This window comes from Coffea arabica, chromosome 7e, assembly GCF_036785885.1.
Source record: "Coffea arabica cultivar ET-39 chromosome 7e, Coffea Arabica ET-39 HiFi, whole genome shotgun sequence".
Taxonomy (NCBI): Eukaryota; Viridiplantae; Streptophyta; class Magnoliopsida; order Gentianales; family Rubiaceae; genus Coffea; species Coffea arabica.
The window spans coordinates 7434994-7462132 of NC_092323.1; the positions used below are offsets into that span (position 1 = coordinate 7434994).

Here is a 27139-nt window from a genome sequence, read left to right on the forward strand (position 1 = left end):
CATCAACACATGTTTTAATCATCTTTTTATCTCACATATATTACATCAAAAAAGTGCTACGGTATTTTTTTAAACAAAAAATTATCCCAAATAATCCCCTATCACTAGAAAATTTAGATTAATCAACATTAAGAAATTTAATTTAAACTATCCTCGTTAAGACAATATTGTCTCATAAAATTGTTCAGAAACAATAAAAAAGGAGATTGATTGAAATAATGACAGAGCAACTTATGAAATGTTTTTTGTTAATGCCGGAGGTTATTTGTTATATCTTAAAATCCAATGAATAGGTTGAACTTTATAATTCGTACAAATTCTAAAAACTTTGAAGAATAGCGCACGCACAGACACAATACAACGAACCTCTCTCTCTCTTTTTTCTTTTTTCATGTTCGTCGGTAAGAGGGTGCTTTCCTTGGGAAATAAAAACTAGTCGTCCGCTTTATGAATGAAAAGTTGGAATACTCGGGATTGTATGGTACAAGCAAACCATAAATTTGTGTATTACGCATTATAATTGGCAAATACTAAAGCCTCCATCTGATAAGTCAATTCAACACTTAAACTTAATGGATTCAGATCTTAATATGTTCAGATGCGTTTGATAAAAAAAATTAAATATCTAAATTAATTAAGTGATATTGCATTTCTTAGGCAAAACTTATTTTCAAAAATAAGTAATAAACTATTCATTTATCAATGAATATGATATACACTCAAATGTATTTGATTTAATATTTAATAATTCAATAATTTAATGAATTCAGACTTTAGATTTCAGTTTTGTCAAACGGAGCATAAGTTGAACTTGATTTACTGATTCATTTGTAGAGTATGCAGTATAAAGAACAATAGTCGTGTGAATCTCAAGATTAGTTTTCTTACATCGTTATCGACTATATGTCACTACACCATGTGGCTATAAAATATACTGCATAGAATAGAAGTGGTAATCCATGTAACTATATGATACATAGAGTACGAGTATTTTTCTATCATAATTTGGATGCAATATATTTTGTTAGAGCTTTCAAATTGTGCTTTGCATTTGTGCACATGCAATGGGAGGAAATGGATCAACACAAACTAGTATGAGCACATAAGTTGTTGGAGATCATAAGTTAGAGTTGTTAAAGTGGATCAACACAAACTTATTCGGGCCACTCATAAATGAATAATGAGTATCGTTGGATCAATTTATTTGTACTCATTTAATAAAATGGGTGAAAATGGATCAATTCATTTATACTCAATTAATAAATGAGTATGGATATACTTAATTACTTACTTATGACCCACTTGAAAATTTTGTTTACTTTTTTTTAAAAATATTATTTAACAAGGAATGACCACATGTTATTGTTATTGAATTAGTTAGAGATTTAAATTTATCCGCTTAACATCCATACGAAATTGAGTTTAGATGTCCAATTGTTTGTGAATGGTGCATAGATGGGTGCTACGAATTAACCTAATATCTACGAATTAAATAAGTTCACACGATTTATCCATTCAAATTTTATTACATATCTAAATCTACTTTTTGCTGAACAGCATATTTCAACGGATAAATATAAATGAGTTGGGTTATGATTGACACTTTGATTATAACTACGCCTACGCAACTAACACTTTTGAGTTAGCAAGCAAGAAAAAGTATCGAGTACCGCCTGTTTCTTGGGTGATGGTATCTGAGAACACATAAAAGAGAAAGCAAACAAGCAAGAAAAAGTAGGATTATACTGTACTAATTCACCAGGACGCTTCCTGATCCACTTTAATAAAGGCGGGATCAATTTAAAACCGATCCCTGCCCCAAGGCAGAATAGCACACGAGGCCACAACCCTCCTAGCTGCCAATTGAAGCAAAGACAAAGGCAAGCAGTTGAAACACGAAAATCTCCCTACCCCTGCCTTAGGGTACCCCACCTAACGCCGGCCCCCACTCCACAGGCCCTAGCCCTTTTTATCCCTGCTAGGAGCAAATTTTCTTTTTGTTGGTGACGACACTGCCCCTATAACTGTTGCTTAACGCCACGGCACCCGACCTCACAATTTCTCTCGGCCTTACGTTTTTTTTTTTTTTTTTTTGGGTATTTACCAACTAATAACAACGCCCCTCCCATTCATTCATTCATTCATTCCCCCAAGTCCCAGCCCTTCTACCTCAGATTTTTTTCTCTCACCAATCCATTTTATTCTTTCATCCTACTAGCCAGTACTGGCCTTGCGTACAAATAATTATCTCCCAAAGTCCCAAATAACGGGCGAATAAAAAGAACACAGTAGTAAAATGGACTTGCCGAACCACCACGTTGTCGCTGCTACAGCTCCTACCGAAGCAGCAGTAGCAACGACAACCGCCGGCGCAAGTCCCGATACAGATGTGCCTCTTCGCAGTCCGAGTCCATCTAAAGTCAGTGAAATACTCCATCTCATTCAATCCGACGACGTACAACAAAAAGTTGAAGCCGCCAGGGAGATCCGCCGGCTCGCCAAGACTTCCCAGAGGTACCGTCGTCATTTCTCTGACGCCGTTAACCCCCTCGTGCAGATGCTCCTTTATGCTAACTCCGTTGAGGCCAACGAAGCCGCCCTTCTCGCCCTCCTCAACCTCGCCGTCAAAGACGAAACGTGAGCATCTCTGATAACTACTTTTTCCGATGACTGAGAAACTCAGACTTTTTCGTTACTAAAGTTGACCTGCGAGAAACCTTCAAAAGCCGGCAACTTTTGAAGGCTCCCGCAGACCTTAATAAACCCAAACCCCAAACCCCCCCGAACCGATGTGGGATAGAAACCCCACAGGGGTGCCCCGCTGCTAAGAAGTAAAGACCCCCCAGACACCCACTGAAATGGAGAGATCACCTCCCCGAGGTTTCTGTCTTTTTCCGATGACTGAGAAACTCAGACTTTTTCGTTACTAAAGTTGACCTGCGAGAAACCTTCAAAAGCCGGCAACTTTTGAAGGCTCCCGCAGACCTTAATAAACCCAAACCCCAAACCCCCCCGAACCGATGTGGGATAGAAACCCCACAGGGGAGCATCTCTGATAACTACGTCCAACTACCTTTTTGCGCTTATACTGCGACTAGTCTACTACTACTGCTACCATTCATCTTAGTTTATATTGGGTGGATGTAATTTTTAATAAGCTGAATTTGTTGGGGGGCTTTCTGAAATTTTTACCTTTTAAGGTTGTTTTACCGTCGCTTTCTAGCTTTTTTCCATGGGATTCAGTGATCTACATAAAGTAAATATTGGTGTGCTACTACCTTTTTTCATCTTCTGTGCTTCTTTTTTGCTTTAATTTTTTTTTCCACTTGGTATTGGATTGGTTGCCCAAAAAAAGGTATGAAGCAGTAGTGATAAAGCTTAACTTGCCTTAGGTAATGATACTCAGCTTTCATGGTCCTCTTTTTTTTTTTTTTTTTAACTGGATATTGTGATGTTTTTCTTGCTCTGAAAATTAATGTAAATTCCAAATTAGGGAAACTTAGCTACGATTAGTAGAGACAACTATGATAAATTGCCTCGAATTTGGAAAAGGAAAAAATTGAAAAATCGTTAAAGCATATTCAAGCAAGAAGCTTTCCTAAGGATGACTTGGATCTAATGCTTCAAATATCAGATTGGTTAGGTTTAAAGGTGAGATTGTTCTTTTTGTTCACATGTTACGCTTTCTTTTTTAAATGTTTCCTCCCTCTTTACTTTATTTCCTCTCTGATGATCTCCTTTTTTACTTTTTCTCTTTTTTTCTCGTGGCCACTGCCTTGTTTGTGAAGCCTCTGCCTTGCCTTGATTCTCTGCCAGAAAGGGAAACTTTATTGTCTTCATCAGACTGCAATAATAGCGTATTAACTGAAATTTGTCGATAAACTGGATTAGTGCTTCTAATAAAAAATTGATTGCATCTTTTTAAGCTTGGCCTTTGAGAATTTTACCAATTCTATTCCAAAGCAATATGAACAATTTATTTATCTAAGTTTGTCAGTCAAAAGGGTACCTCTTTCTTCGATATTGGGAGGGACTAGTACAGTTTTGTTATTTGATTTTTTTTTTTTTTTAAGGATGTTAGCGTAGTGTCGATCGGTGAGCTACACTCTGCTTTTCCTAACTTGATCAGATTATAGTTGGCTTGCATATGCAAAAAGAGTTCATAGCTCTAGGAGCCTATTTTAATTACTAATCAACTGGCAGTCAACTTGATTGTAACGATGCGTCTAGCTGACGCCATTTCAGCTCTGGGTCTAACTCAATATCACGCAAAGTGGTTAATTTGCTTCCTTCGTGTATCTCAGAAAGATGTTACTGCTGTGACCAGAGGAAGAACCTATACTTGTTTGTGACATTGAGTGCATCTGGGAATGCAAAACTTCAACTTACAGAAGTTTTCCCATTCCTTCTACAGGGTTTTTGATGGGCTGCAATGCACAAAGGATATATCGTGCTTCACATTTGCAATTTGATTATTTGAACCTTGTTAGATTTGTAGGAATTTGATAATCAAGGAAATGCTGATCAGCGAATACGTCGTGTAGTCACCAGTTAATTAAATGACCTCGGTTTGCATCTGAATATATTCAGCCGTGCCTGTTGCTTATTTGCTGTCAGTTTAGCCATGTACTGAGGGGTGCCAATTTCAGGGCATATGTGTCTTGTTGGCTCCTTCTCTTTAACAGCATCTAATTGATTTATTTTATATTTCTTGGCAGGAATAAGATAAGTATAATTGATGCTGGTGCTCTTGGGGCCATCGTAGGTTTTCTTCAGTCGGAACATCCATTGCAGGAGCATGCAACTGCAGCCTTGCTAACATTATCTGCTTCATCTGTAAATAAGCCAATTATTAGTGCTGCTGGGACCATCCCTCTCCTTGTGGAAATCCTAAGAGATGGATGCATGCAAATGAAGGTTGATGCTGTTATGGCTCTTTATAATCTCTCGACTCATCCGGGCAATTTAAACCTAATTCTTCAAACAGAACCAGTTCCTTGTATAGTTGATTTGATAAAATCTTCTAAGAAGTCTTCAAAAACAGCTGAAAAATGTACAGCTCTCGTGGAATCTTTGGTAGGCTTTGAAGAGGGCAGAATTGCATTGACATCTGAAGAAGGTGGAGTACTTGCAGTTGTAGAAGTGCTTGAAAGTGGTTCTCTTCAAAGCCGGGAACATGCTGTAGGAACACTTTTGACAATGTGTCAGAGTGATCGGAGTAAGTATAGGGAACCAATTCTACGGGAAGGCGTAATACCTGGTCTTCTTGAGCTTACCATTCAAGGATCACTGAAGTCCCAGTCAAAAGCGCAACTGCTTCTGCGGTTGCTAAGAGACTCTCCTTATCCAAGGTCTGAGCTTCAACCAGACACCCTAGAGAACATAGTTTCCAGCCTAATATCTCAGATAGACGGCGAGGATCAAGCAGGGAAGGCCAAGCAGATGCTAGCCGAGATGGTACAAGTTAGTATGGAGCAGAGTTTAAGACATTTACAGCAGAGGGCCCTGGTATACACTCCAGCTGATTTGCCAGTGGCTAGTTGTGCATCTGAGGTTTCATCTAAGTGAATTTTGATGGGTCAGCTTTTACTTTTTCTTATGATTACAGGTTTCCCATGTAAACTTTTGTGTGATAGGTAAAAATATCATAAAACCATGCCAGTCCTGGCCCATTCTGACGGGTTCCAAGAGACTGGTAAGTGTCAATAAGCTGGAAAGTTTTGAAAGGCTGGTACCGTAGGTATTGTGTGCTACCAGTGTTGTACCATACGACGTGTACTGAAAGCTTGTATGATATGTGAATGTTTTCTTTGCACCTATTCTTCAAATGTTCCGGGGCTCCGAAAGTTGCATTTTCTAATTTTCCTGCTGCCAGTCTCATCAAGGTCCATGACAACCAGAAACATTCAATAATGGCTATAGGCAACTCTCGTGGTGGCTAGTCTCCGTACATGCGCTGCGTTAATAGTGTGGCAATAGCCAACGATGCATCGCACCAAACAACAAATTCTGGTAGGCACAAGAATATTAGGTGCAGCAACCTTCTTAGGCAGTAACTAAAGGCTATGCCGTGCGAGCAAAGTCTTTAACATAGTAATCTTATCCAAAATATCAAAGGAGGTGAGTCACTAACATGAGATAGAGATTCTTTTTTTTTTTGAAAAAAGATGAATTACTTTTTATTCTCCTATGGTTTGATGTTTTATCACATAAACCCTCTATGATTTAAAAATTCATATATAATCTTCTCATGATTTGAGTTAAAATATCACCATTAGTTTTTCCATTAAAACTAACAATCAATGGTAAAAAGTCAAAATGAAACTACTAATTGACAATTCACCATTTCATTACATTTTTTTTTTCTTTTTTCCTTCTCTCTCTCTCTCTCTAGGGAAGAGAATGAGATGATTTTGAAAACCTACATTTAGCCTACAAAATCTTAATTTTCTCCAAGTACAAAAGAGATGGGTGGGAAATAAAAAAATAAATAAGAAACAAAAAGGATGGAGGGGAAATATAAAACAAATAAATAAGAAACAAAAATACCCAAATCTTTTTTGACTACAAATATCATTATAGGTTTTTAAACCAAATCTTTAATGGTATTTTCTAATTCTTATTTATCTACTTTTATATTAATTTATTCTATTTTATGTTTGGAGGAAAAAAAAAGTAATGAAAAGGTAAATTTGTTAATTTATTATTTTAACTTTGACTTTTTACTTTTGACTCAGTTTTAATTGAAAAAACTAACTGTGACACATTAGTCCAAATCATGAGGGGATTATATATAGATTTTTAAACCATAGACGAGTTATATGATAAAACACTAATTTACACGAACGTAAAAGATAATTTATCCATTTTTTTAATGAATAAATCTTATATACATTGACAGTGCATATCCATGACACATGTTGAACCTTAAAAATATCTCATTGTTGAATCCATGACACATGTGTAAAAATTAAATTTTAAATTCAAATTTTGCATAATTGTCATTCATCCAACGTTGATTGTGTATATACTATCAGTGTAGGAAATATTAATTTTTTTTTAAAATTTAGAGATATGTGTTAGTTATGGAACTTATCCACTTGTACATATTGCCTTCATTAAAATTTTAAACGATTTTTTTCCTTTTTTTGCCTAAATCATCTCAATTTATATCCAAAATGGAAACTCCATCAATCAAAATCAAGTTACCCAGTTCTTCAAAGAGTTGCAAGACTATAAACAGTCTCAAGTATGGCGACCAGTTTTGATAAACTTTAAGGGGAACTAATAATCTCAAAAATGGAAGGCGTTGAAAAGCAAAACACCAGGAATCTGAAAAGCGATGAGAACAATTTCAAAATCAATCAGCTCTAATTACCTAATTTCCTAAGTTTGCAGTCAGGTAATCACCTCAACCATTTCATCTCTTATTAGGAGACGGATCAGTCGATTAGTTCACACAATTTGGACACACGTAGCTCAAGAAACTAGTTCATTTACTTAAGAGCCCAGTTTTGGAAACCTAATAACAATGTAGTTTCACCATTGACATGTATGTAAAGAAGAAGGATGGGTTGGATTCGAATTCTCCCACTTATGCTAGCAAAAAAAAACATGTAATGTATACTCCTACTGAGCAAAAGAGATGAGCATTATATTTTTGTAAAAATTGTTATCAGTGTATAATGACATTTATCCGAACATTTATATGTTAGAGCATGGGCTTTTTTCCTTACCTTGTTTTAATTTTTATTTTGAAGAAAGGAAAATAGTGCCTTAATTTGTGGAGGATTTGGTCAAACTACAACTAATCTTATGTAAGACGGAATTGTTATTTGCAATCCCACTTTTTGTTGATCACACCCTTAGTATCATTTTAATTTATATAGTTTTGTATGTAATGAAACAAATAGTGAGAGTGTAAATAGCAAAAAATGGAGTGTAAATAGCACCTCTCTATTTAAAAATAGTAAGTAATATAAGCTGTATAGTACTCAGTTTTTAACGGGTATTTGTTAGTTATAATTAGATGCAACTTATCTCCTAAAAACCTTATCCAACTGTACACCTCATCTTGAATAGGATTTTAAACGAAAATCTTTTGCCTAAACATCTATATTTATCCCGCAAAATTCTCAGTTACATAATCCTTCAAAACTGCATGATTTCTTCCGGCCTTTACAACTTGTACTGATCGCGGATTGCAAGGTTATAAACAATACATACAATCCCACGTATGGCTGCCGGTATTGATAGAGTTGAAGAGGAGGAAATCTCAAGAATGGAAGAAGGCGTTGAAAGCAACAAGCGGGAATACGATTATCACAAGGGCTTTTTCTCATCAAAAGATATCATTATCATCCTGCAAAAGGTCAATTATATTTGTTAACGTACCTTATTTTCCTGTGCGTGACATCGTAAAATCAATAAATTATTAATGTTCGCTTCCCCTGCTTACAATTACATGATGGTTTTTGCAATTCTCAGATTGTAGCAGAGGTGGTTGGGACCTACTTTGTAATTTTTGCCGGGTGTGGCTCAGTTGTTGTGAATAAAATCTATGGCAACGTCACATTTCCAGGCGTTTGCGTGACGTGGGGACTGATAGTGATGGTCATGGTTTACACCGTGGGTCATGTTTCTGGGGCTCATTTTAATCCTGCTGTCACAGTTGCATTTGCCATCTTTCGTGGGTTTCCCTGGAGAGAGGTTAGACCATTCAATCTTCAAATTTGTGGGATATGATTGAAACCTACTTTTAACGCAACTCCCTCTAAACATTTTTATTTATTTGATCGTGAATAATCCACAATGTTCAGGTGCCTCTGTACATTCTGGCTCAATTGATGGGCTCGACTCTGGCCAGTTGCACATTGGCTTTGATGTTCGATGTGGCTTCCGACGATTATTTTGGTACCGTACCAGCTGGGTCCGATGGACAGTCTCTTGCCATAGAAATTATCATCTCCTTCCTATTAATGTTCGTCATCTCCGGCGTCGCCACGGACAGTAGAGCGGTAATCCTCCCCATATGTATACATACATATATATTCTTCGTGCGGCTGAGGTTCGTTTTGCATTAGACATTGATCTCATCTACTGACTCCGTGGCGGAGGACTTGGGGCGCATTCAGAACTTGTAAAAGAGTTGGAAAAGAAAAATTGCTACGTTTTTCGTAAACACATTTTCCGATCACCGTCAAATTTCACGTATATCAAATTGTTACAGTAATTTTTCTACAAAAAATCCAGAAAAATACAATTCAAACATGACCTCAGAATCCAAAATCTCATTCTAAAAAAAAGGGAAAAAAAAAGAAGGCAAGACTTAAGTATGGTTTTGAAAAGCATTTGAAAAAGTTCAATACTCTCAATATGTCCATGCAAACTCCTGAGTGAATTTTCTTGAATTTTTGAAATGTGTAGATAGGAAACCTGGCAGGAATCACAGTGGGAATGACCATCATGCTAAACGTGTTCGTGGCAGGGTATGTAATCTGTACTATTTGAATTTGAACAGTATAAAAATCTTTCTATCTTGACGAAGAAAACTGTTCAACCGACCGAGTTTAACGGGATAATATTTCGAGTGCAGGCCAGTTTCGGGTGCATCGATGAATCCAGCAAGGAGCTTTGGTCCAGCCATAGTTAAGCATGTTTATAAAGGCTTATGGGTTTATATAGTTGGACCAATTATCGGAACCATACTCGGAGCATTTGTCTATAACTTGATCAGGTACACTGATAAGCCGCTCGAAGAGCATTTGAAAGGCGGATCATTTCGCAACAGTCTTTCCAGAAAATATTTTGATAATTCTAGCTAGGGATGAAGGCTTGTTTGCCCTGGAGGCTTGGACATGTAAATATTTGAAAAGTATTTAGTGTCTGTAGCTTTATTTGCTTCAACTGTTTTGGTTATGATTTGTGGATCTTCTTGTGAAACATTTGTTTATTACTCAATATGAGGTTTTTTACCCAGTATCTTCCAATTTCTGCTTCCCAGTCTACTCACCTTTGTCGTCTCTTAGTTTGGATTGTTATTTTCTACGTATCACAGAATTTTTCTGCAAACAACTTGTCATTTCTTGAGTCATATTTTGTCTTCTTTACCTTTGTCGTCTCTTAGTCGCGAGCATGGGCGACGCGACGGACAGAAAGAGGACATGAGCATTGGGGCTTTAAACGATGAAAGGTCTGAAAACATGCAATCCTATGTCAAGAATGACTACTAAGATTGTCTTTAAAATTAGGTAAATGGACCGGATCTTTGGGATTATTTAGTTTGTTACATTCAAATATGACGAGATACCGAGTTGAGTCGACGGGACATTAGTCAAATGGTTAAGGTTGAAATCTCAAATATTAGGGATTCAAATTTCCAGTTTTTTGGAAAACAAAAAGGACAATAAGTACATTAACAAGTGCCCATATGCAATTGTTAAAAAACTCCTTCATACTTTTAGGTCAAAGAAAGATGCATTATACTCGTATAATTAAAGGAAAATATTATAGTAAACATAAATTTCAATGAGCGACCAAAACATTAAATGGAAGATGGAAGGAAAATCTCAATAAAGGAACAAATTGTAATAGCAAGAAATTTGTTGGTGACTTGTGATACACCTCATCTAAATGTGAGAAATTGAGTCATGAAAACATGCTATGTACCTGTGCATGATTCTGAACAATGTTAAGTTAGGGAGGACAATGTACATGGTTACACACTTCATATATGTTCACAATTTGAGTGACTTATCATCACCAGCAGGATCAAGCAAGGTGATCCAATATGTAGATTGTGTGGAGAGGAAAATGAGACAATAGAACATGCATTGCTTAACTGCGGCTATGTCAAAGAAGTATGGAGGATAGCCCCAATCCAATGGGAAGGAATTATGAACCAGTAGGGATGCTTCAGAAGATGGTGGACCACAGTTGCAGAAGCAAAATCAAGAAGAAAGGGCAATGAACACCTTTCCTTAACTGCCAATATTCTTTGGCAGATCTGGAAAAGTAGAAATGAGAAAGAATTCAATGCAAAACAACCCCTCAATGAGAACAATACAAAAAGCTCAGGAGGAATGGCTGGAATTCAAGGAAGCCACAGTAAAGGCATCAAGAATGAGCACAGAAGAAACAGGAACTCAGGAAACATTCCCACAGCAACATGAAGAGAATGAAGGCACATTGAGATTGAGGCTTGCTACAAAAAAGATGAAAAACAACCCTCAAATAGGAATAGGGGTCACAGTGTCTTTGGACAACCAAGAACCTGTAGGAGGCTAGGCAATGCACGAGAGAAGCATAGGAAACCAGGTCATTGATGAAATAGCAGCTGTCAAACTTCTAATGAGCAAAGCTGCATTGTAGAATTGGAGTGAAATTGAGGTCCAGACGGATAAGAAACAAGCTCTCAATCTCATTCTGCACAGCAAAACTCAGGACATGCGCTTGGCTATCTTGTTGGAGGATATCCATAGTTTGAAGTTTTTGTTCCGCACGTGCTCCTTTTGTTTAGTTAGTAAAGATTATAATCATATTAGTAATAGGATTAGCGCTTATGCATTAGGCATCATTCAAGATGAGGAACTTTGGTTTCCTCGATGACATAGTGCACTGGTTGTATAGTACTATTTCGAGTCTTTGTTTGAAACTGTAAAATTTAGTTAATCTATAAAACCACTTATCATTTCAGAAAAAAAAAAAAAAATCTATGGTCTACAATAATTCGATTTCATTTCTAACCTCCCCTCCAAACAAAAAAGAGTATAAATTGACGGCTCTTTATGATTCCAATCCAAACGCTGATGTCATGGTGATGGAGGCGCCAAGTTTAAGAATTAAGACCTAGCTGCAGAAATAACTTATAAGATCTTTTTACATCTTTAATTTTTTGGCTTCACCAATCACTGTAGCGTAGAATAGTTAGCCACTAGAGAAAGCTTTAGGTGCAGGTCAAGTGATTCAATCATTTAACTTATATTTTGTTCAGAATGTCTTAAAAATTTCAAACACAGGTGTAAAGGCACCCATTTGATTCGAGCATGATTTAGTCCTCTTTGATATTTTCATTGACAACTTTTCATCCACCCCTCCCTTCCCCTTTAATTTAGAATAGGAGCAAACGTAGGATATAATTTATCGGAAAAAAGAATCACCATAGCGTCCTTGCCTTCTTATCGCTGTGGAAATTGGTCACATATTTTGACCAATGGGAGATAAAGGAAATACCCAAGAAAGAAAAAAAAGCAAAATTAACAAAATCTTGTCCAGGGACTTTTCAGTCATTCGACGTGCCTACCTCTATAAAAGCCCCCATAAAAGGACAGTAATCAATCAATCAAACCGATGAGTTATTTATTTCTCTCCCCAGTCATTACTGAATAATCCTGTCGTCACTCAAGTCAGCTCCGATCAGCCAACTCTCGCTTCAGCCTCCCCTCTCCCCGCCGGTGATCGGCTGATTATTCTTTCTTCATTCGCCGGACTCCATTATTGGTTGGAATACGCACTTATTGGGTGATAACTTATGCGTGTAATTTATTGTACCAGGATAATTTGGTTGAATTAGTAGTTAGAATTAATTTGTCCAGACCTGTATGCAGCGTTGAGAGAAGTTAGGGTTTTTATTCTTGGGGAATAATGGGGGATTCAATGGAGAGATTGGGATCGGAGGAAGCGGCAAGTTTGATGAAGGAGGAGCTGTGTATGGAGATCGATCCGCCGTTTAAAGAGAACCTCGCCACTGCAGAGGACTGGCGTAAGGCGCTTAATAAGGTGGTTCCGGCCGTAGTCGTGCTTCGTACTAATGCTTGTCGAGCATTTGATACTGAGTCCGCTGGCGCCAGCTATGCAACCGGCTTCATTGTTGATAAACGCCGCGGCATTATACTCACCAATCGACATGTTGTTAAACCAGGTAATGCTAAGCTTTCTTTCGGCAGCCTGAAGTTATTTATTTATTTATTCAGTGAACTTAATAAAGTTAAACAAATTTAGAAGAACTGTGCTATTGTTTGTAGGGCCTGTGGTAGCAGAAGCAATGTTTGTGAATCGTGAAGAGATACCTGTTCATCCCATATACAGGGACCCGGTGAGTTGTTAATGACTTGTGCCAGCCTTTTATTGTTCAACGGGTGCTTTGGGATATCGCTAAATGCTATAGTTCATACTATCTGCTATATTTGCTTGCCTGTGCCTTATTTAGTTATGGTTGCATCGTCTTTATCAGCTTTTTTGTATACTATTTTGATCGTCTTTACTTTTGGTTGTGCTATATATTGTATGCTTTATTTATCCAAGGACATGATTTTCCTGATCCTATTTTGCCGCTAAAATTTAATATGCTTGATGCAAAGTATTTTTGAAAGTTCATTTATTATAAAATCTCATCTCGCGGCTGCTATGACTGCCTGAAATTTATTGACTTACATCCCTTAATGGCTTGTATTGACATTGATCCATCATCTTTAGGTACATGACTTTGGCTTCTTTCAATATGACCCTGGGGCAATTCAATTTCTGAGCTATGAGGAGATCCCTCTTGCACCGGAAGCTGCTTGTGTTGGACTGGAGATAAGGGTTGTTGGGAATGATAGTGGAGAAAAGGTTGGTTAATGAGTTTTGTACTCCGCTCTTTCTATGTACTGATTGGATTTATAGTACTCCAAGACTGACAAAATTGGACCTGAAAATAGATATTAATATTTGTTTGCTTATTTATTTTCCTAGCCAAGTTTCCATAAGTTTTCTAAGTGTATGCCATTTCTAGAATAGGAGGATGAGTATGAATCTAGTCCAGCTTAAGTATCAAAGTAACATGTAAGTGGCACTATTTAATCATGTCACTCTGACGAGTAAAACTGATGTACGAATTACTTCTCCACCAATGTTTAAACTTATACTTATGAGGACTATCACTGCATCACGCTATAATATTAAGCATGAAAATTTGGCAACATAGATTCTTTTCCTTGTGATTTTGAAGAGCTAGGTTGCCATGAACACTTTGTCTTTTTAGGGTACTCAACAACACTCAAGCATGTCTTGAAGAAGGAACACTGATTGTCCTCATCTATGTTATATTTAAGTCAGAAAAAGTTTGATTTCCCATGTCTGCAGCATTTTGCAGCTGGTCAAGGGAAATTAAAAGAAAAACAAAAAGACACGGTCCTTCTTTTTCAGAGATGGTGTATTAAAGCATCAATAAATAGTATTCACTCCCTGCTAATTCTCTGCAAATGCATCTTCCTGCTACTATTGGTAGATGAACTGCTAGTTTGCCACGTTGATTAACAAGACCTATGATTTAGAAACATCAAGGCTGATGGCTTAGATATTAGTGCATTAGCAATTTCAGTTGATTTTTTAGTGTAAACCGTCAATTGTGGAACTCAACACAAACTTGCTATTATGGTTTCCTATCATATTGACTGTCTTTCTGCTATCTGTTCATGTAATATGAAAAAATCGTTTCTGGCTTGAAAAATCCATGTCTATCCTATTTCTCTTTCTATTACCCCTTACTTTTCTTACAGGTGTATAACTGAGTGTGTTCTATTTCCTCCCCCCCCCCCCCCCCCCCGCCCTGCGGGTGAACTGCAGGTGTCCATTTTAGCTGGTACTCTTGCTCGCTTGGATAGAGATGCTCCTCATTACAAGAAGTATGCGTTCATTTTACTTGTGTTTTCTCTTCAAACATCTAAAATAACATCAGTAAGCTAGTATCTCCTGTTATGTGTTCCCTGTTTTGATGATTGAATTTGAATGGTTAAGGTCTGCCTTTAATGTAGGAGAATTTCTGAGACACTTTTTTTTTTTTTATTTGGATGATTATTTGAGCTTCTGAACTGGTATAACATGTTTTTCTGTTATAACACTTTTTTTGGTTGCAATCCTTTTTAAGATGCTCTTTCTTTCACTTTGTGGAACCTTCTGTTACACGTCCAAAACTTTTCCTCAGCTGAGTCTTGTTTTCCCATGTCAAACACTCTTCCTCTTTTATAGTAAATAATAAACTTGACACTTACATTATAATTCGGGACTTATGTGGTTTATACTAGGGCGTTTTCTGTTGTAGCATTTTTCCTATTGTTGCACTTCCTAGTCAAGGTAGTGACCTCTAGTGTGGTTGAACGAAAATGCTTCTTTTGTATGCCTTATATATTATTTAATCAAATCACAGGAGTATATCCATTCTTCTTTACAGATTGAAATATGGGGAATAGCTTTGTTACTCGCAAAAATGTTTCAGAATAGTGATTGATCTCTGTCTTTAGATATCTCCAGTGCTATTGCTAGGTTGGAAGTCACGAGCTTAGCTATCCCTATCTATTACAGTTTTTAATCTATTATTATTATAAATTTTTGGGGGGTTTTCCTTTAGCTAACAAGAAAGAAGAATGTTTTTATTGTTGTCAAATTCTCATTTTTTATTCTCTCAGTTGCTGATTAAATTTGTATCTGGTGTATATATCCTTATTTGGTGTAATTCTTATTTTCTTTCTTGATGTGAACTGGTTTGATTTAGGGTGGCTGTCTATAGTACCATAAAGCTAATGTTTTGCATGATTATCTTTTACTAATGATAGCTGTTATTTTGTTGCAGAGATGGCTACAATGACTTCAACACATTCTACATGCAAGTAAGTATAGTCATATTGAATGCAAGCAATCATGCACGAGGAATTATCTGTTCTTAATCTAATTGCATTGGATGCTAAAGATGCTTTCACTTTGAATGGGGCCTTGTCAATGCTTGTCGATTTTGAAATTGCTCTAATACTTGGAGAGATGCAGAAGCATCATATGCTAGAAACTCTGGTGATCAAATTTAGATTTTCTGCTGTAATCTTGTCATACTTTTCAACAAATGCTATTGGTGCTAATTAGTAAGAGCATAAAGGGAGCCAGTTCTATTAAAGAGGTAAGCTTCAGAAAAGATGCAAAATTCATGAATCTTAACTTTGGAATGCATTGAATATCTGATATCAAACAAAGATAGATGAAGCAATGGAACTATGCGGAGAAACATTTATCATCAATGTTCCATCAAAGATGTAGGATATTTGCCAACGTGGGAACTTAAAATGTTGTAATTGAGATGATGTCAGTGATAAACCTAAATTGTTGTAGCAAAATGTGAACTTTGTATATTGTACGTAAGTTGTGGTTTCAAACCACTAGGCTGAAAGTCTATATGGAAACCATGCCCAGTACGTATGATAAAAATTGTTGCCACTTTTCAATATGCTGTCCCGCATTTATATCATGGTTTAGCATATGAGTGAAAGAGCTTGTTCAAAAAAATAATCTTGTTTCTTCATTAGGTAAGTTTTTGGAACTCATCCATGAGATAAGGTTTCCATGTAAAACTTGTCTGTGATTGACTTTATAATGTCATTTAATGATTGACTTTTTTGGTTTGTGCTCAATGAAGTGTATGAAATTTGGTTAGTGTCTTGGAATCTTTTTGCCTGAACCCTCTCTCTCTCTCTTTTTCTAACCTTTGGTTTTGTTAACTTGTCAAATGATGGTGTTATATTTTGTGCTTTCTGCTCTTTACCATAGGCTGCTTCAGGGACCAAAGGTGGTTCAAGTGGTTCGCCCGTGATTGATTGGCAAGGCAGAGCAGTTGCCTTAAATGCAGGGAGCAAGTCATCAAGTGCTTCGGCATTTTTCTTTCCGTTAGAACGAGTGAGTACATTCAAAGTCATTCTACTTCTTGGATTGTTTGTTGATGGCTTGTAATCCTAGGTCTAGGGCATCCTCTGTTTTTCTTCCTTAAAGGAGAAACAAATATTCCTCAATTTTGTGTTAGGGACAAACAGAATGTTAGTCCTTTGGTTAATCGACTGGGATACATTTGTACATGTCATGAAATCATCTTAGATCACTATTGCTCGTAAATTCATGTAGCCTCTTTAATCCTTTTGCCTTGTCTCAAAGTCGATGCATATGCATCAAACCTTTTGATGGAATAGTGTGTAGGAATGGTTCACCTGATGACATACTCTTGCTCTTCATGGACAGGTGGTAAGGGCATTGAAATTTTTACAAAAAGGAAGAGATTCATTTTCAGAAAAATGGGAAGCAGTTTCAATTCCTCGTGGTACGCTTCAGGTTTGTTGGTTCTTTTTCTTTAGGCCTTTGATCCCACTAATTTCATGGACAAAAACAAGTATACTTTCACATGTGCTGGATCATGAAACGTCTTTGTTTTTCCTAAATCTGTTTATTGCATTAGGATTGACGTAAAAACATTTCTGTTGACTTTTCGTATTTGAGCATAACTAGCATCTGCATAAATAAAGAAATTTAATATTCTTTTGAAGACTATATTATCTTCAAGGTATATGTTTATTCAGAGATTGTATATCTTTCTCCAAGAAGAGAGATTGTATAACTAGCATAACTAGCATAATAAAGTCAACATTTCTGCTGACTTTTCCTATTTGAGCATAACTAGCATCTGCTTAAATAAAGAAATTTAATATTCTTTTGAAGACTATATTATCTTCAAGGTATATGTTTATTCAGAGATTGTATATCTTTTTCCAAGAAGAGAGGTAATTCAAGTTTAAGTCTTCATGTTCCAATTCTTATATGGCCAATTCTTTTGCCGGAAACTTGTGTGACTGACGCAGGCATATTTTTTCGTGAATAAGTAAGATGACGGTTGGAACATTCCTTCAAGGAACTCTTGAGATATATTTAGTTGATGGATAAATTTGTTATTGGTCTCATGAAAAGGTACTTGTGTACGGGAGAGATTAAAAAGGATGTTACGTTGCTTTTTACTAATCACTAAGAGTAAAGTAAGCCCAGAAAATTGAAATGGCTTTTCTATCCGCTTGTTTTTATGGTTATGGATATATTGCATCTTCACATGCTAAATGGCAACTACAAATTGTGGCCTGTAGGATGAACTTTTGTTTGTTTTAAGATAGATGTCTCCTTTCCACTGGGTCATGCTAAAAGTAATGCCCTGTACTCTGAATGAAATTCTTTGACGATAACATTCCACTTCCTTTTGCTTAAGATTCTATAGAAAAGATAGTTGGCTAACATTTTCTGCTTTGTCTACACTTATACTGGCTAATATTAACAAACCAAACCACTGTTTTCTACTTCTCTACTTGAAGCTTGGTCTCTTCTTTCAAACTTTGTAACATTTATAATTAGAATAATGGTTTAGTGTTGCACCTATTATCAGGTTGAGCTAGTGGTGCTATGAGTATGTTGAACTCTGAGTGTGGTGATTTTCTGTCTCATTGTCTCTCTTCCTATCTGGGAATGTTATGCTGTCTACTTTCTGGGAATGATGTGGGTTAAATTGCTATACTTCTAGGTCACATTTTCACATAAAGGATTTGATGAGACACGTCGACTTGGTCTTCAAAGTGAAACAGAACAGGTATATTTGGAGTGCATTATTGGGTTTTTGCAAACAACTGAACGCAGATCTAGATTAAGCAATGCTTAACTGTTCCTTTTACTGGATTAGCTGGTGCGCAGTGCATCTCCTCCTGGGGAAACTGGAATGCTAGTCGTGGATTCTGTTGTAAGTATATATCTTTCTTCCTTTGGCATTTTAAGATCCTGTGGATCTCTTTGTATATCTACCTTTGAGCATCCCCTGTCTGTTGCAGGTACCAGGCGGTCCAGCTCATAATTTTTTGGAGCCAGGTGATGTACTTGTTCGTATGAATGGGGAGGTACGTGTTCCTCTGATCTCGTGGTTGTTGATGCACTATCTTTAAGTGCTTTGAATCCAGCTGGGCTTGTTAGTCTTTGGTGCTCTAGATTATGTTTCTGGGAAAGCTTAAGATTTATCTCCTAGAAGTGATTAATAGCTTTTTTGGTTTTTGCTCTTGATCAAATTCATAGAGAATACGGCTAAAGTTGCAAGATATTTGCTATTGTCTCTATTAGCTTAGGATGATTCTTGCTCGAGCCTTGTGGAAGTAATGAGCTTTGGGAGCTAAAATTGGATATCTTGATACCTGAGTATCTGTAATGGTTGTGTAACCTTGATTGAAAACTTGGACGCATTTTATGGATCTTGGACTTTAGATCTAAAAGCAGTGGCTTAGTGCCTTTTTTGATGAGTGAAGCCTAAGTTGATCATCTATTGAATTATTTGTTGACATTGGAAACATATTGTAGGTAATTACCCAGTTCCTGAGGATGGAGACTTTATTTGACGACAGTGTCAACGAGAAAGTTGAACTTCAAATTGAAAGGGGCGGCAAATCAGTCGTCGTGAACTTGGTGGTAAGTTTTATATTGTTGTCTAATTTCATGGTTTAGATTTTCCTGTCATGATCTCTATATTTTTAGATTGTCGCAGAAACAAATCTTCAGTTGGTGCTCAGTTCACAAATTTGTTCTTGGCTTTACATTTCAATGATCCTGAGAAGTTTAACCTTGATGAAGTTTCTCTGTTGCCTTTGCTTTTGTGCATCTACAATGAGCATGGCAGTGAAAATATTTCATCTTGAATGGTTGGAAGTATTTAGTTCAAACAGATCTGGTTAAATTCCTCAATGTGATGGATTCCAATTTTTTTTTTTTTTGGGTTCTTGGGTTTTATGTTTCGTGCATGGCAGAATAATAATAGGATTAAGTTATTGATTATTACAGTCTTAATATGATTCTGTACTGGCTCTTCTAGGCACTTCTAAAGTGGCTTGCTTGATCCTTTATCTTGTATGTCTCATTGTTATATTAATATCTCAGGTTCAAGATCTTCACTCCATAACCCCAGATTACTTCTTGGAAGTCAGTGGTGCTGTGATACACCCTCTTTCTTATCAACAGGTTTCCTAGATGACCTCTTACAATGCACTCTTAGTCATTAATTATCCTGACAGAAATGTGCTCGGTCTAATTATTTTCATGTATGATGCATGAATACGCAGACATGCTATTCGCAAATTGTAAGATTTGTTAGTGGAGTAAATTTGATACCTGCTGTCAACCTTTTGCTTGCTCCACAAGCTTGTATGAGAAGAGTTTGAGCATCCTGATCACAATTACTCATGACATCTGAAATTAATCTTCTGAACTGTTCTTTAAATACTGGATATGTGAAACCTGAAATTTCCATGTATTTTCCAAATTGTTTAATGGTTTTATTAGTTTCATAATTTATACACAATCGAACTTTTGTATGCGAATGATATCAGAATTTATATGCAAAAGCAAAAAACTTGAGATGTATCAGGCTCCCTTGTAATTCAAAATCCACAAAAGTGACCAATTTATTTCAACCATGTAGTCACCCTGTCTACTTTTTCTGGTTGCTTGGACTTGGTATTCTTCAATACTGTGAATTCATGCCATACAATTTCTTTTTCTTTATGCAGGCTAGAAATTTTCGTTTTCACTGTGGCATTGTCTATGTTGCAGAACCAGGGTATGCAATTTTATTTTTTTGCATATATGGAGCTTGATAACCTGAATTTAAGCAGCTAATATGTAGTCTGTCTAATATTAGCAAATCTGGATTTTAGCAGCTAATACGGAATCTGTCTGATAGTCCTTATGGAGAGTCTAGACATGTCACTTGTGACAATTGAGACAGTAATTTCTCATGGCAAAGAATTACTTTTGCTGTTTTTAATTGCAGATACATGCTCTTCAGAGCTGGAGTTCCAAGACATGCTATCATTAAGAAGTTTGCAGGTGAAGATATATCAAGGCTTGAGGACTTCATTACTATTCTTTCAAAGTTGTCTAGGGGTGCACGAGTGCCACTGGAATATATAACCTATGGGGATCGTCATCGTAGAAAGGTGATAATGGTGGTTTTTGAAGTCTCTTTGGTAGTTAAAATGTTTTAGTGTAACTAATTCTAGGCATATTAAATTTCTCTGGAAAAATAGTTATTCTGCAAATCCCGCTATTGCATGGCAAACTGCTTGGCATAGGCATGTCTTCAAACTATATTAAAATGCATTCCTTTTTCGTGTAAGATGTGCATAATTGACGGAATTCCTCTCTCTATTCCATGAAAACAGTTCAATGCATGTGTGCTCCCATCAACCATGTGTAGCTGTCTCTTATCTACTTGATCAGTAACTTAATTACACTTCTTTGTCTGCAGTCTGTCCTTGTCACAATTGACCGCCATGAGTGGTATGCCCCACCTCAGCTATACAAGCGTGATGACAGCTCAGGTCTATGGATAGCAAAGTCAGCTTTGCATTCTGACGCTCCAATTTCATCATCTGTCTCCAATCGTGTGCAAGAAATAGAAAACCATACATTATCTCCAAGCACAGGCGAAATTTGTCCAATGGAGCAGATACATCAGTCTGTAGGACTGGAATCAACTGATGGCATTACCAGCATGGAAACTAGTTATGAACAGGTTGCCGAGGAAAGACATTCTCAGGATGAATCTGATGCTGGGACAAAGAAAAGGAGAGTGGAGGAGGAAAGATCTGCTGATGGAAATGTAATAGTGGATTATTCTTTACATGAGCCTAGAGAGGAAAGGTTGGAGGACTCTGGAAATGTTGATAATGCAGTTTCAAGAGGTTATCGAGGTTCCACTGCTGTAGCAGCTAATGCTTCAGTTGCTGAACGTGTGATAGAGCCCACACTTGTAATGTTTGAGGTAACTTGTCAAAGAATAATATGTGAAAAAAGTGCACAGGTTCTTTAATGATCTTCTGAATAGCTCATGTGGTACACCTGAGTGGTAGCAGCAAATCATAGAGGGAGAAGTCGTCACAAAGGAAGGATGTCTATACTTTTCCAAAAAAAAGTGTATCACTTAGAGAAAACCATCCCTTGAGATTCTATAAAGCTCAGTTATGCTAGTAACTGCCGCTGCCTGTTTGTGTTTTGGTATTGTATGCAGTTAACAATGGTATGTTGTTAATTTGCTACAAAATGGGAGTCTCCATAAAGTTCATGTCTTCCTAATCTTTTAAGTACTGCAATTCCTCTCGTGTACGTGTGTATTGGCTGGGTTTGGTAACACAAATCTCTGTGTTAGTCATTTAAAAAAGTTAAATGGATCTCCTTTCTTTTAGAATTGGATCATGGTGCGAAGGTAACATTGTAACCGTGGGCTAATGTAGGATCCCAGGATATTCTTCTAGGCATTGTGGTTGACTTCTGCTTTTCATTTGATGCAGTTCTTACAATTGCTTGCTGGTACTTTTTCTTTTATTGATCTTGCCCCAGTAATAGAAATGTAGTTGAGTTATTGCAGATTGATAACACTTTACGAGAGAGTTTCAAAAATTGGTTTTTTTTTTTTTTTTTAAGTTTTCCTTCTTCAAACCATTATTTTTGGTTATAAAATAACAGGTTCATGTGCCATCCGCCTGTATGATAGATGGAGTCCACTCACAACATTTCTTTGGAACTGGTGTTATTATATATCATTCAGAAACGATGGGATTAGTTGCAGTTGACAAAAATACAGTTGCAGTATCTGTTTCTGATGTGATGCTGTCTTTTGCTGCTTTTCCAATGGAAATACCTGGAGAGGTATATCTCTAATTGGTAGGAAACAGAAAAATGATAGACGTATTCTTATTTAACTGCTTAATGCCCTTTATAGGTGGTTTTTCTCCATCCTGTCCATAATTTTGCTCTTGTTGCGTACGACCCTTCTGCATTGGGAGCTGTTGGTATCTCAATGGTTCGTGCTGCTGAGCTCCATCCAGGTAAACTTTTTCTTTCAGTCCTACTGTGATTATGTCTGTCTTTATCTCTCCACATCCTCCAGGATATGCTGTTATATTTCAAAGATACTTTGATTCTAGGAAGACAAGAACATTTAAGCTACAGATAAAATTCCTGCCTTGTTGTTTTATTCATAGAAGGGGAAATTGGGGATTCTTACATCATTGCTGGGATTTGTTAAGAGTGGTTTAAACAAGGGGAATGTCCCTATATGTACACAAGCAGGAGTTTGGTGATGATTTTGAAGGAGAAACGACATTCCCAACAACGGAAACATTAATCCTTCGTCACCCATAATAAGTTTAAAGAGCTCAAAACCAAGCTTAACTTGTAAATCTTGGATTTGGTGAATCATGTTTTTGGCGGATGTCCTAATTGATCTTTGTATGCCGCTCGGCATCAAAGCAAATATTTAAAATATTTGGAGAATATGACTTGGTAAGTAAAATTGTCATGTCTTTGGAGAACCTGTTTTTTTTGCATGCAAATTGTATTGGAAAGTTAAGACCTGAAAATGAATAACTTTTCTTAATTATAAATTGACTGCAGAACCTGCGCTTCGCCGTGGAGATCCTGTCTATCTCGTGGGTTTGAGTAGAAGCCTACAGGCAACTTCAAGAAAATCCTTTGTCACCAATCCATGTGCTGCTTTAAATATTGGCTCAGCTGATTGTCCACGTTACAGAGCAACCAATATGGAAGTCACTGAACTTGATACTGGTACATGCAATAAGCATTGTATATAGTGCTTTGAGCAACAAAGAGATTTTGATGTGCATTTGTTGCAGTTCTCTTTAGTCTTCATATGGAGCTGCTGTGGCATAATATTTTTGACGTTATTACAGATTTTGGGAGTACATTTTCTGGTGTACTGACTGATGAGCTTGGGAGAGTGCAGGCTGTATGGGGAAGCTTTTCAACTCAGGTTCATACTCTTCAGTTATTCCCTGCTAAGTCTTTGTTATACATATTCTTATCCTTCTTATGTTACTATTTCTAGCTCAAATATGGATGCAATTCATCTGAAGATCATCAATTTGTCCGGGGCCTTTCCATATATACTATCAGTCAGGTCCTTGATAAGATAATATCTGGTGGTGATGGTCCTCGCCTTTTGATAAATGGTGTGAAGAGACCAATGCCACTTGTAAGGATATTGGAAGTTGAACTGTACCCTACTTTACTTTCTAAAGCTCGGAGTTTTGGATTGAGTGATGCTTGGATCCAGGTATGCTGTTCATCTGAGAGGTTTTCCTTGTTTCATGTTATGATCTTTGTTTAGACTTGTGTTGAATTCTGGAACTTTGACTTTAGGCTCTTGTGAAAAAAGATCCTATTAGACGTCAAGTATTGAGGGTTAAAGGGTGCCTAGCTGGGTCAAGGGCTGAAAGTCTATTAGAACAAGGTGACATGGTTTTGGCAATCAATAAAGTACCTGTTACATGCTTTCATGACATTGAAGATGCTTGCCAAGCGCTAGACCAGTGTGATAATAGTGATGGGAGACTTAGCATGACTATATTCCGTCAGGTGGGTGACAGGAGCTAACTTAAGCTCTCTTATGCTTTTGTGGACAAGTTTTCATGATAATCTTCCTTTCCCAATATTTAGGCAACAGAACGATGTATAAATTAACTGAGAGAGTGTTGTAATGTCTTGCAGGGCCATGAGCTTGAACTACTTGTGGGAACAGACGTGAGAGATGGGAATGGAACCGCTCGTGTGATAAACTGGTGTGGATGTATAGTCCAAGATCCCCACCCTGCGGTGCGTGCTCTTGGATTTCTTCCTGAAGAAGGCCATGGTGTTTATGTGGCCAGGTGAGGGCTTTAGGGATTAGTTTGAAAGGACTAGGATTAATTGCTGGCTCTTTCATGATGGGATTTTCTTCAGCATTCTTAGAACATTACTCCATGACAAAGTTGGATGTGCTTTTGATGGACATTATTGTAGAGAACACACTCTGTAGTTCACAACACAAAGGCACTTTTGTTTGTTTGGAACTTAGGCTGCACTCGTTGGTGGCTAAATCATGAGTGACGTGAATGGGTGTTGTCTAAGCAAATTGTATTTGCTGCTTTCAATAGAGTTTTGTTACCGACCCTTGGCCAAATCTTGTTTAACAACCTTTGTTTGTCAAAGATTGGGACAGCATGTCATGTTGCTTTTTCTTTTTTGAGAATCACCACCACCTAGTAGCAGTGGGGGTTTAGGCATGAAGCACTACCAAATTCTTGTAAATTATGAAGATCGACTAACAGAAGTAGGGATTGCCATTTATTTTTTTCCAGTTACATTCTAACGTGGAAGGTTACAACGTGTTGATTAAATTTTCAGGTGGTGTCACGGGAGTCCTGTACATCGATATGGTCTGTATGCTCTCCAATGGATTGTCGAGGTCAACGGGAAACGAACTCCTGATTTGGATGCTTTTGTTGACGCAACGAAGGTATGTCTATCTTATATTTCCAACTGTCATGTAACATTTTAGCTCGATTTTACTGTGGTCATCCAATTATTATTACCTTTTGAATCTTTTCTACCTTTGGTTCCTAAAGTAGTAGTTGTAGCCAATCTAATAAACCAATTGAACAGGAGTTGGAACATGGTGAGTTTGTCCGTGTCAGAACAGTACACTTAAATGGGAAGCCTCGAGTACTTACCCTGAAGCAGGATTTACATTACTGGCCTACATGGGAGCTGAGATTTGACCCTGAAACTGCAATTTGGCGAAGAAAGACGATCAAATCTTTAGATTGCTGCACTACTTGCGTTATAACGGTGGACAAATAGGATAACCTTCCAACCAGTGATATGTTGAATAACTCGGTGGTTTACTAGGCAGCTATTATAAAATTACGCTCCTCTTATAGACAGTTAGCTATATTATATTTATACACAGCAGGATTATAAAATTACGCTCCTCTTTGCTTCTTGCAATCGATAGTTAGCTATTAAGAACCTCAGCCGCCAATATGTGCGTGGTTTACACTCTGTTACAGTTTGACTTTGATAAGTTTAGTGAAAAACTATCTTCATTTTTTCCGTGCATGCTTAGTCAAGCCCTTTAATCTTCTCTCCTTGCGTATGGCGGGTGTCTTAAACTTCAGGCATCGAGGACAGGGATACGGTTTATCCAGGTTCTGGATTTCGGCCTTATGAATTTTTTGAATGGCTGAGCTTTTTGACCTTCGGTTGGTCATTTTTTATACTATGTTAATTTAAGCTTTACAATGGCGACCCTTTGTATCATTCTGTCCTAAACTTAGGAGAAAGATAGAAGCTGCATCATTTGTCTGAGAAGGAAACCTATCAGTCGAAAGAAGCCCTCCTTCCCAAAGGAAAAGAACAACTAAACTGAAATTTTTATTTAAAATAAGAAAAGCAAAAATATCTGTCTATTAGGAAAACAAAATGCCAACCCTTGACATCTTTTGTTTGTCATTTTAGTGGTTAGTTGAAGTTCTCTCATTAAATGGGAGTGGATTGCCGCTAGCCCCATATTATTGAATTGCGTTAACCAGAATAGTTGAAATCACGAAAAGGAGGAACAAATGACTTTTAGGTAGCTACTAAGTTTTTTAAATATTTGAGTTTTGTTTACTCAACTTTTAAGAGTACCTCCTAATCTATCAAAAGTTTGTCAGATCTGGTTTCTCAACTTTGTTTCTCCATACAGTTTGACCAATACGGTTGAGACAAGAGTAACCAGCGCTGACCCACTGTAATACCGAATCACAATGCAAAATTCATTTTTAATGGTTTTTTTTTTTTTCTAACAAAGACGCAATACAGCAGATTGCAGCGTTTACTTTTGATCGGACTCTCAAACCCCTCTCCTTTCTCATTCCAATCTTGTTTTAGTGACATTTTGAAGATTTTCAAACACCGTGGAAGAATAGGCGGCCGTTGCTTTGCTTGACTTTTCACTATTATACTTGCCCAGTGTCAGCTCAATTCTTGACAAGTTGAGTTATTAAGAACCAAGAAGCTTACACCGATTAAGCTATAAATGGCAATTTTTTTTTAAATTTTCGTGAAGAGTCATTTTTGTTGATATTAAAGGGGACAAATCTTTTAAAAATTAGTGCTGATTGCTGAAACCCAAAAAAATGTTGACCAGAAAAGTCTTCCCGAAACATTAAAACTGTTCAGAATAAAATGCTGCCTCTGTCAGTCTATTCTGCCCGAAGACTATTATATGATTTGTGAATGTTCTTTCTCCCTTGGCTTTCCTATAAAGATTAATAAACAGAAAGAAAGACTGCTAGGACAAAAATATATCGTAATGTAATGTGCAAATTATTGATCACAAATGATGAGCAGCAAACAGGCAAAGACCCAATTGGCCCAGAGATTTGGCAACAAAAAAATAATAGCTTTGGCCACCTTTCAGTCCGTTGTAGTAATCCAAGTCCAAATTGCACTAATG

General features: G+C 37.1%; 3 protein-coding genes across 3 annotated transcripts; all 3 read left to right on the forward strand.

Annotated features, from left to right (window-relative positions):
- Positions 1-2109: 2109 nt before the first annotated feature.
- LOC113700494 (U-box domain-containing protein 45) lies at positions 2110-5819 on the forward strand. The gene is made up of 2 exons (XM_027220976.2): positions 2110-2637; positions 4719-5819. The coding sequence occupies exons 1-2, from the start codon at positions 2297-2299 to the stop codon at positions 5566-5568; spliced, it is 1191 nt and encodes a 396-aa protein (XP_027076777.1). The 5' UTR covers positions 2110-2296; the 3' UTR covers positions 5569-5819.
- Positions 5820-8165: 2346 nt separating this feature from the next.
- On the forward strand, positions 8166-9981 carry LOC113701270 (probable aquaporin NIP-type). The gene is made up of 5 exons (XM_027221838.2): positions 8166-8371; positions 8488-8709; positions 8820-9017; positions 9427-9488; positions 9596-9981. The coding sequence occupies exons 1-5, from the start codon at positions 8237-8239 to the stop codon at positions 9822-9824; spliced, it is 846 nt and encodes a 281-aa protein (XP_027077639.1). The 5' UTR covers positions 8166-8236; the 3' UTR covers positions 9825-9981.
- A 2357-nt stretch (positions 9982-12338) lies between these two features.
- Positions 12339-25752, forward strand: LOC113701252 (protease Do-like 7). Its single transcript, XM_027221814.2, has 24 exons — positions 12339-12919; positions 13023-13093; positions 13474-13608; positions 14605-14663; positions 15608-15644; positions 16570-16695; positions 17032-17121; positions 18350-18415; positions 18506-18562; positions 18651-18716; positions 19168-19275; positions 19741-19821; positions 20370-20419; positions 20633-20798; positions 21110-21625; positions 22327-22509; positions 22583-22688; positions 23257-23427; positions 23553-23632; positions 23708-23935; positions 24022-24237; positions 24370-24527; positions 25045-25156; positions 25303-25752. The coding sequence occupies exons 1-24, from the start codon at positions 12643-12645 to the stop codon at positions 25498-25500; spliced, it is 3357 nt and encodes a 1118-aa protein (XP_027077615.1). The 5' UTR covers positions 12339-12642; the 3' UTR covers positions 25501-25752.
- The last annotated feature ends 1387 nt before the right edge of the window (positions 25753-27139 follow it).

Coding starts and splice junctions, on each gene's coding strand:
- LOC113700494 (XM_027220976.2), top strand. CDS start 2,297: ATGGACTTGCCGAACCACCACGTTGTCGCTGCTACAGCTCCTACCGAA. Junction 2,638..4,718: donor CTCGCCGTCAAAGACGAAAC/GTGAGCATCTCT, acceptor ATTTCTTGGCAG/GAATAAGATAAGTATAATTG.
- LOC113701252 (XM_027221814.2), top strand. CDS start 12,643: ATGGGGGATTCAATGGAGAGATTGGGATCGGAGGAAGCGGCAAGTTTG. Junction 20,420..20,632: donor GTCTATGTTGCAGAACCAGG/GTATGCAATTTT, acceptor TTTTAATTGCAG/ATACATGCTCTTCAGAGCTG. Junction 24,238..24,369: donor GCATGACTATATTCCGTCAG/GTGGGTGACAGG, acceptor AATGTCTTGCAG/GGCCATGAGCTTGAACTACT.
- LOC113701270 (XM_027221838.2), top strand. CDS start 8,237: ATGGCTGCCGGTATTGATAGAGTTGAAGAGGAGGAAATCTCAAGAATG. Junction 8,710..8,819: donor GTGGGTTTCCCTGGAGAGAG/GTTAGACCATTC, acceptor CACAATGTTCAG/GTGCCTCTGTACATTCTGGC. Junction 9,489..9,595: donor CTAAACGTGTTCGTGGCAGG/GTATGTAATCTG, acceptor TTTCGAGTGCAG/GCCAGTTTCGGGTGCATCGA.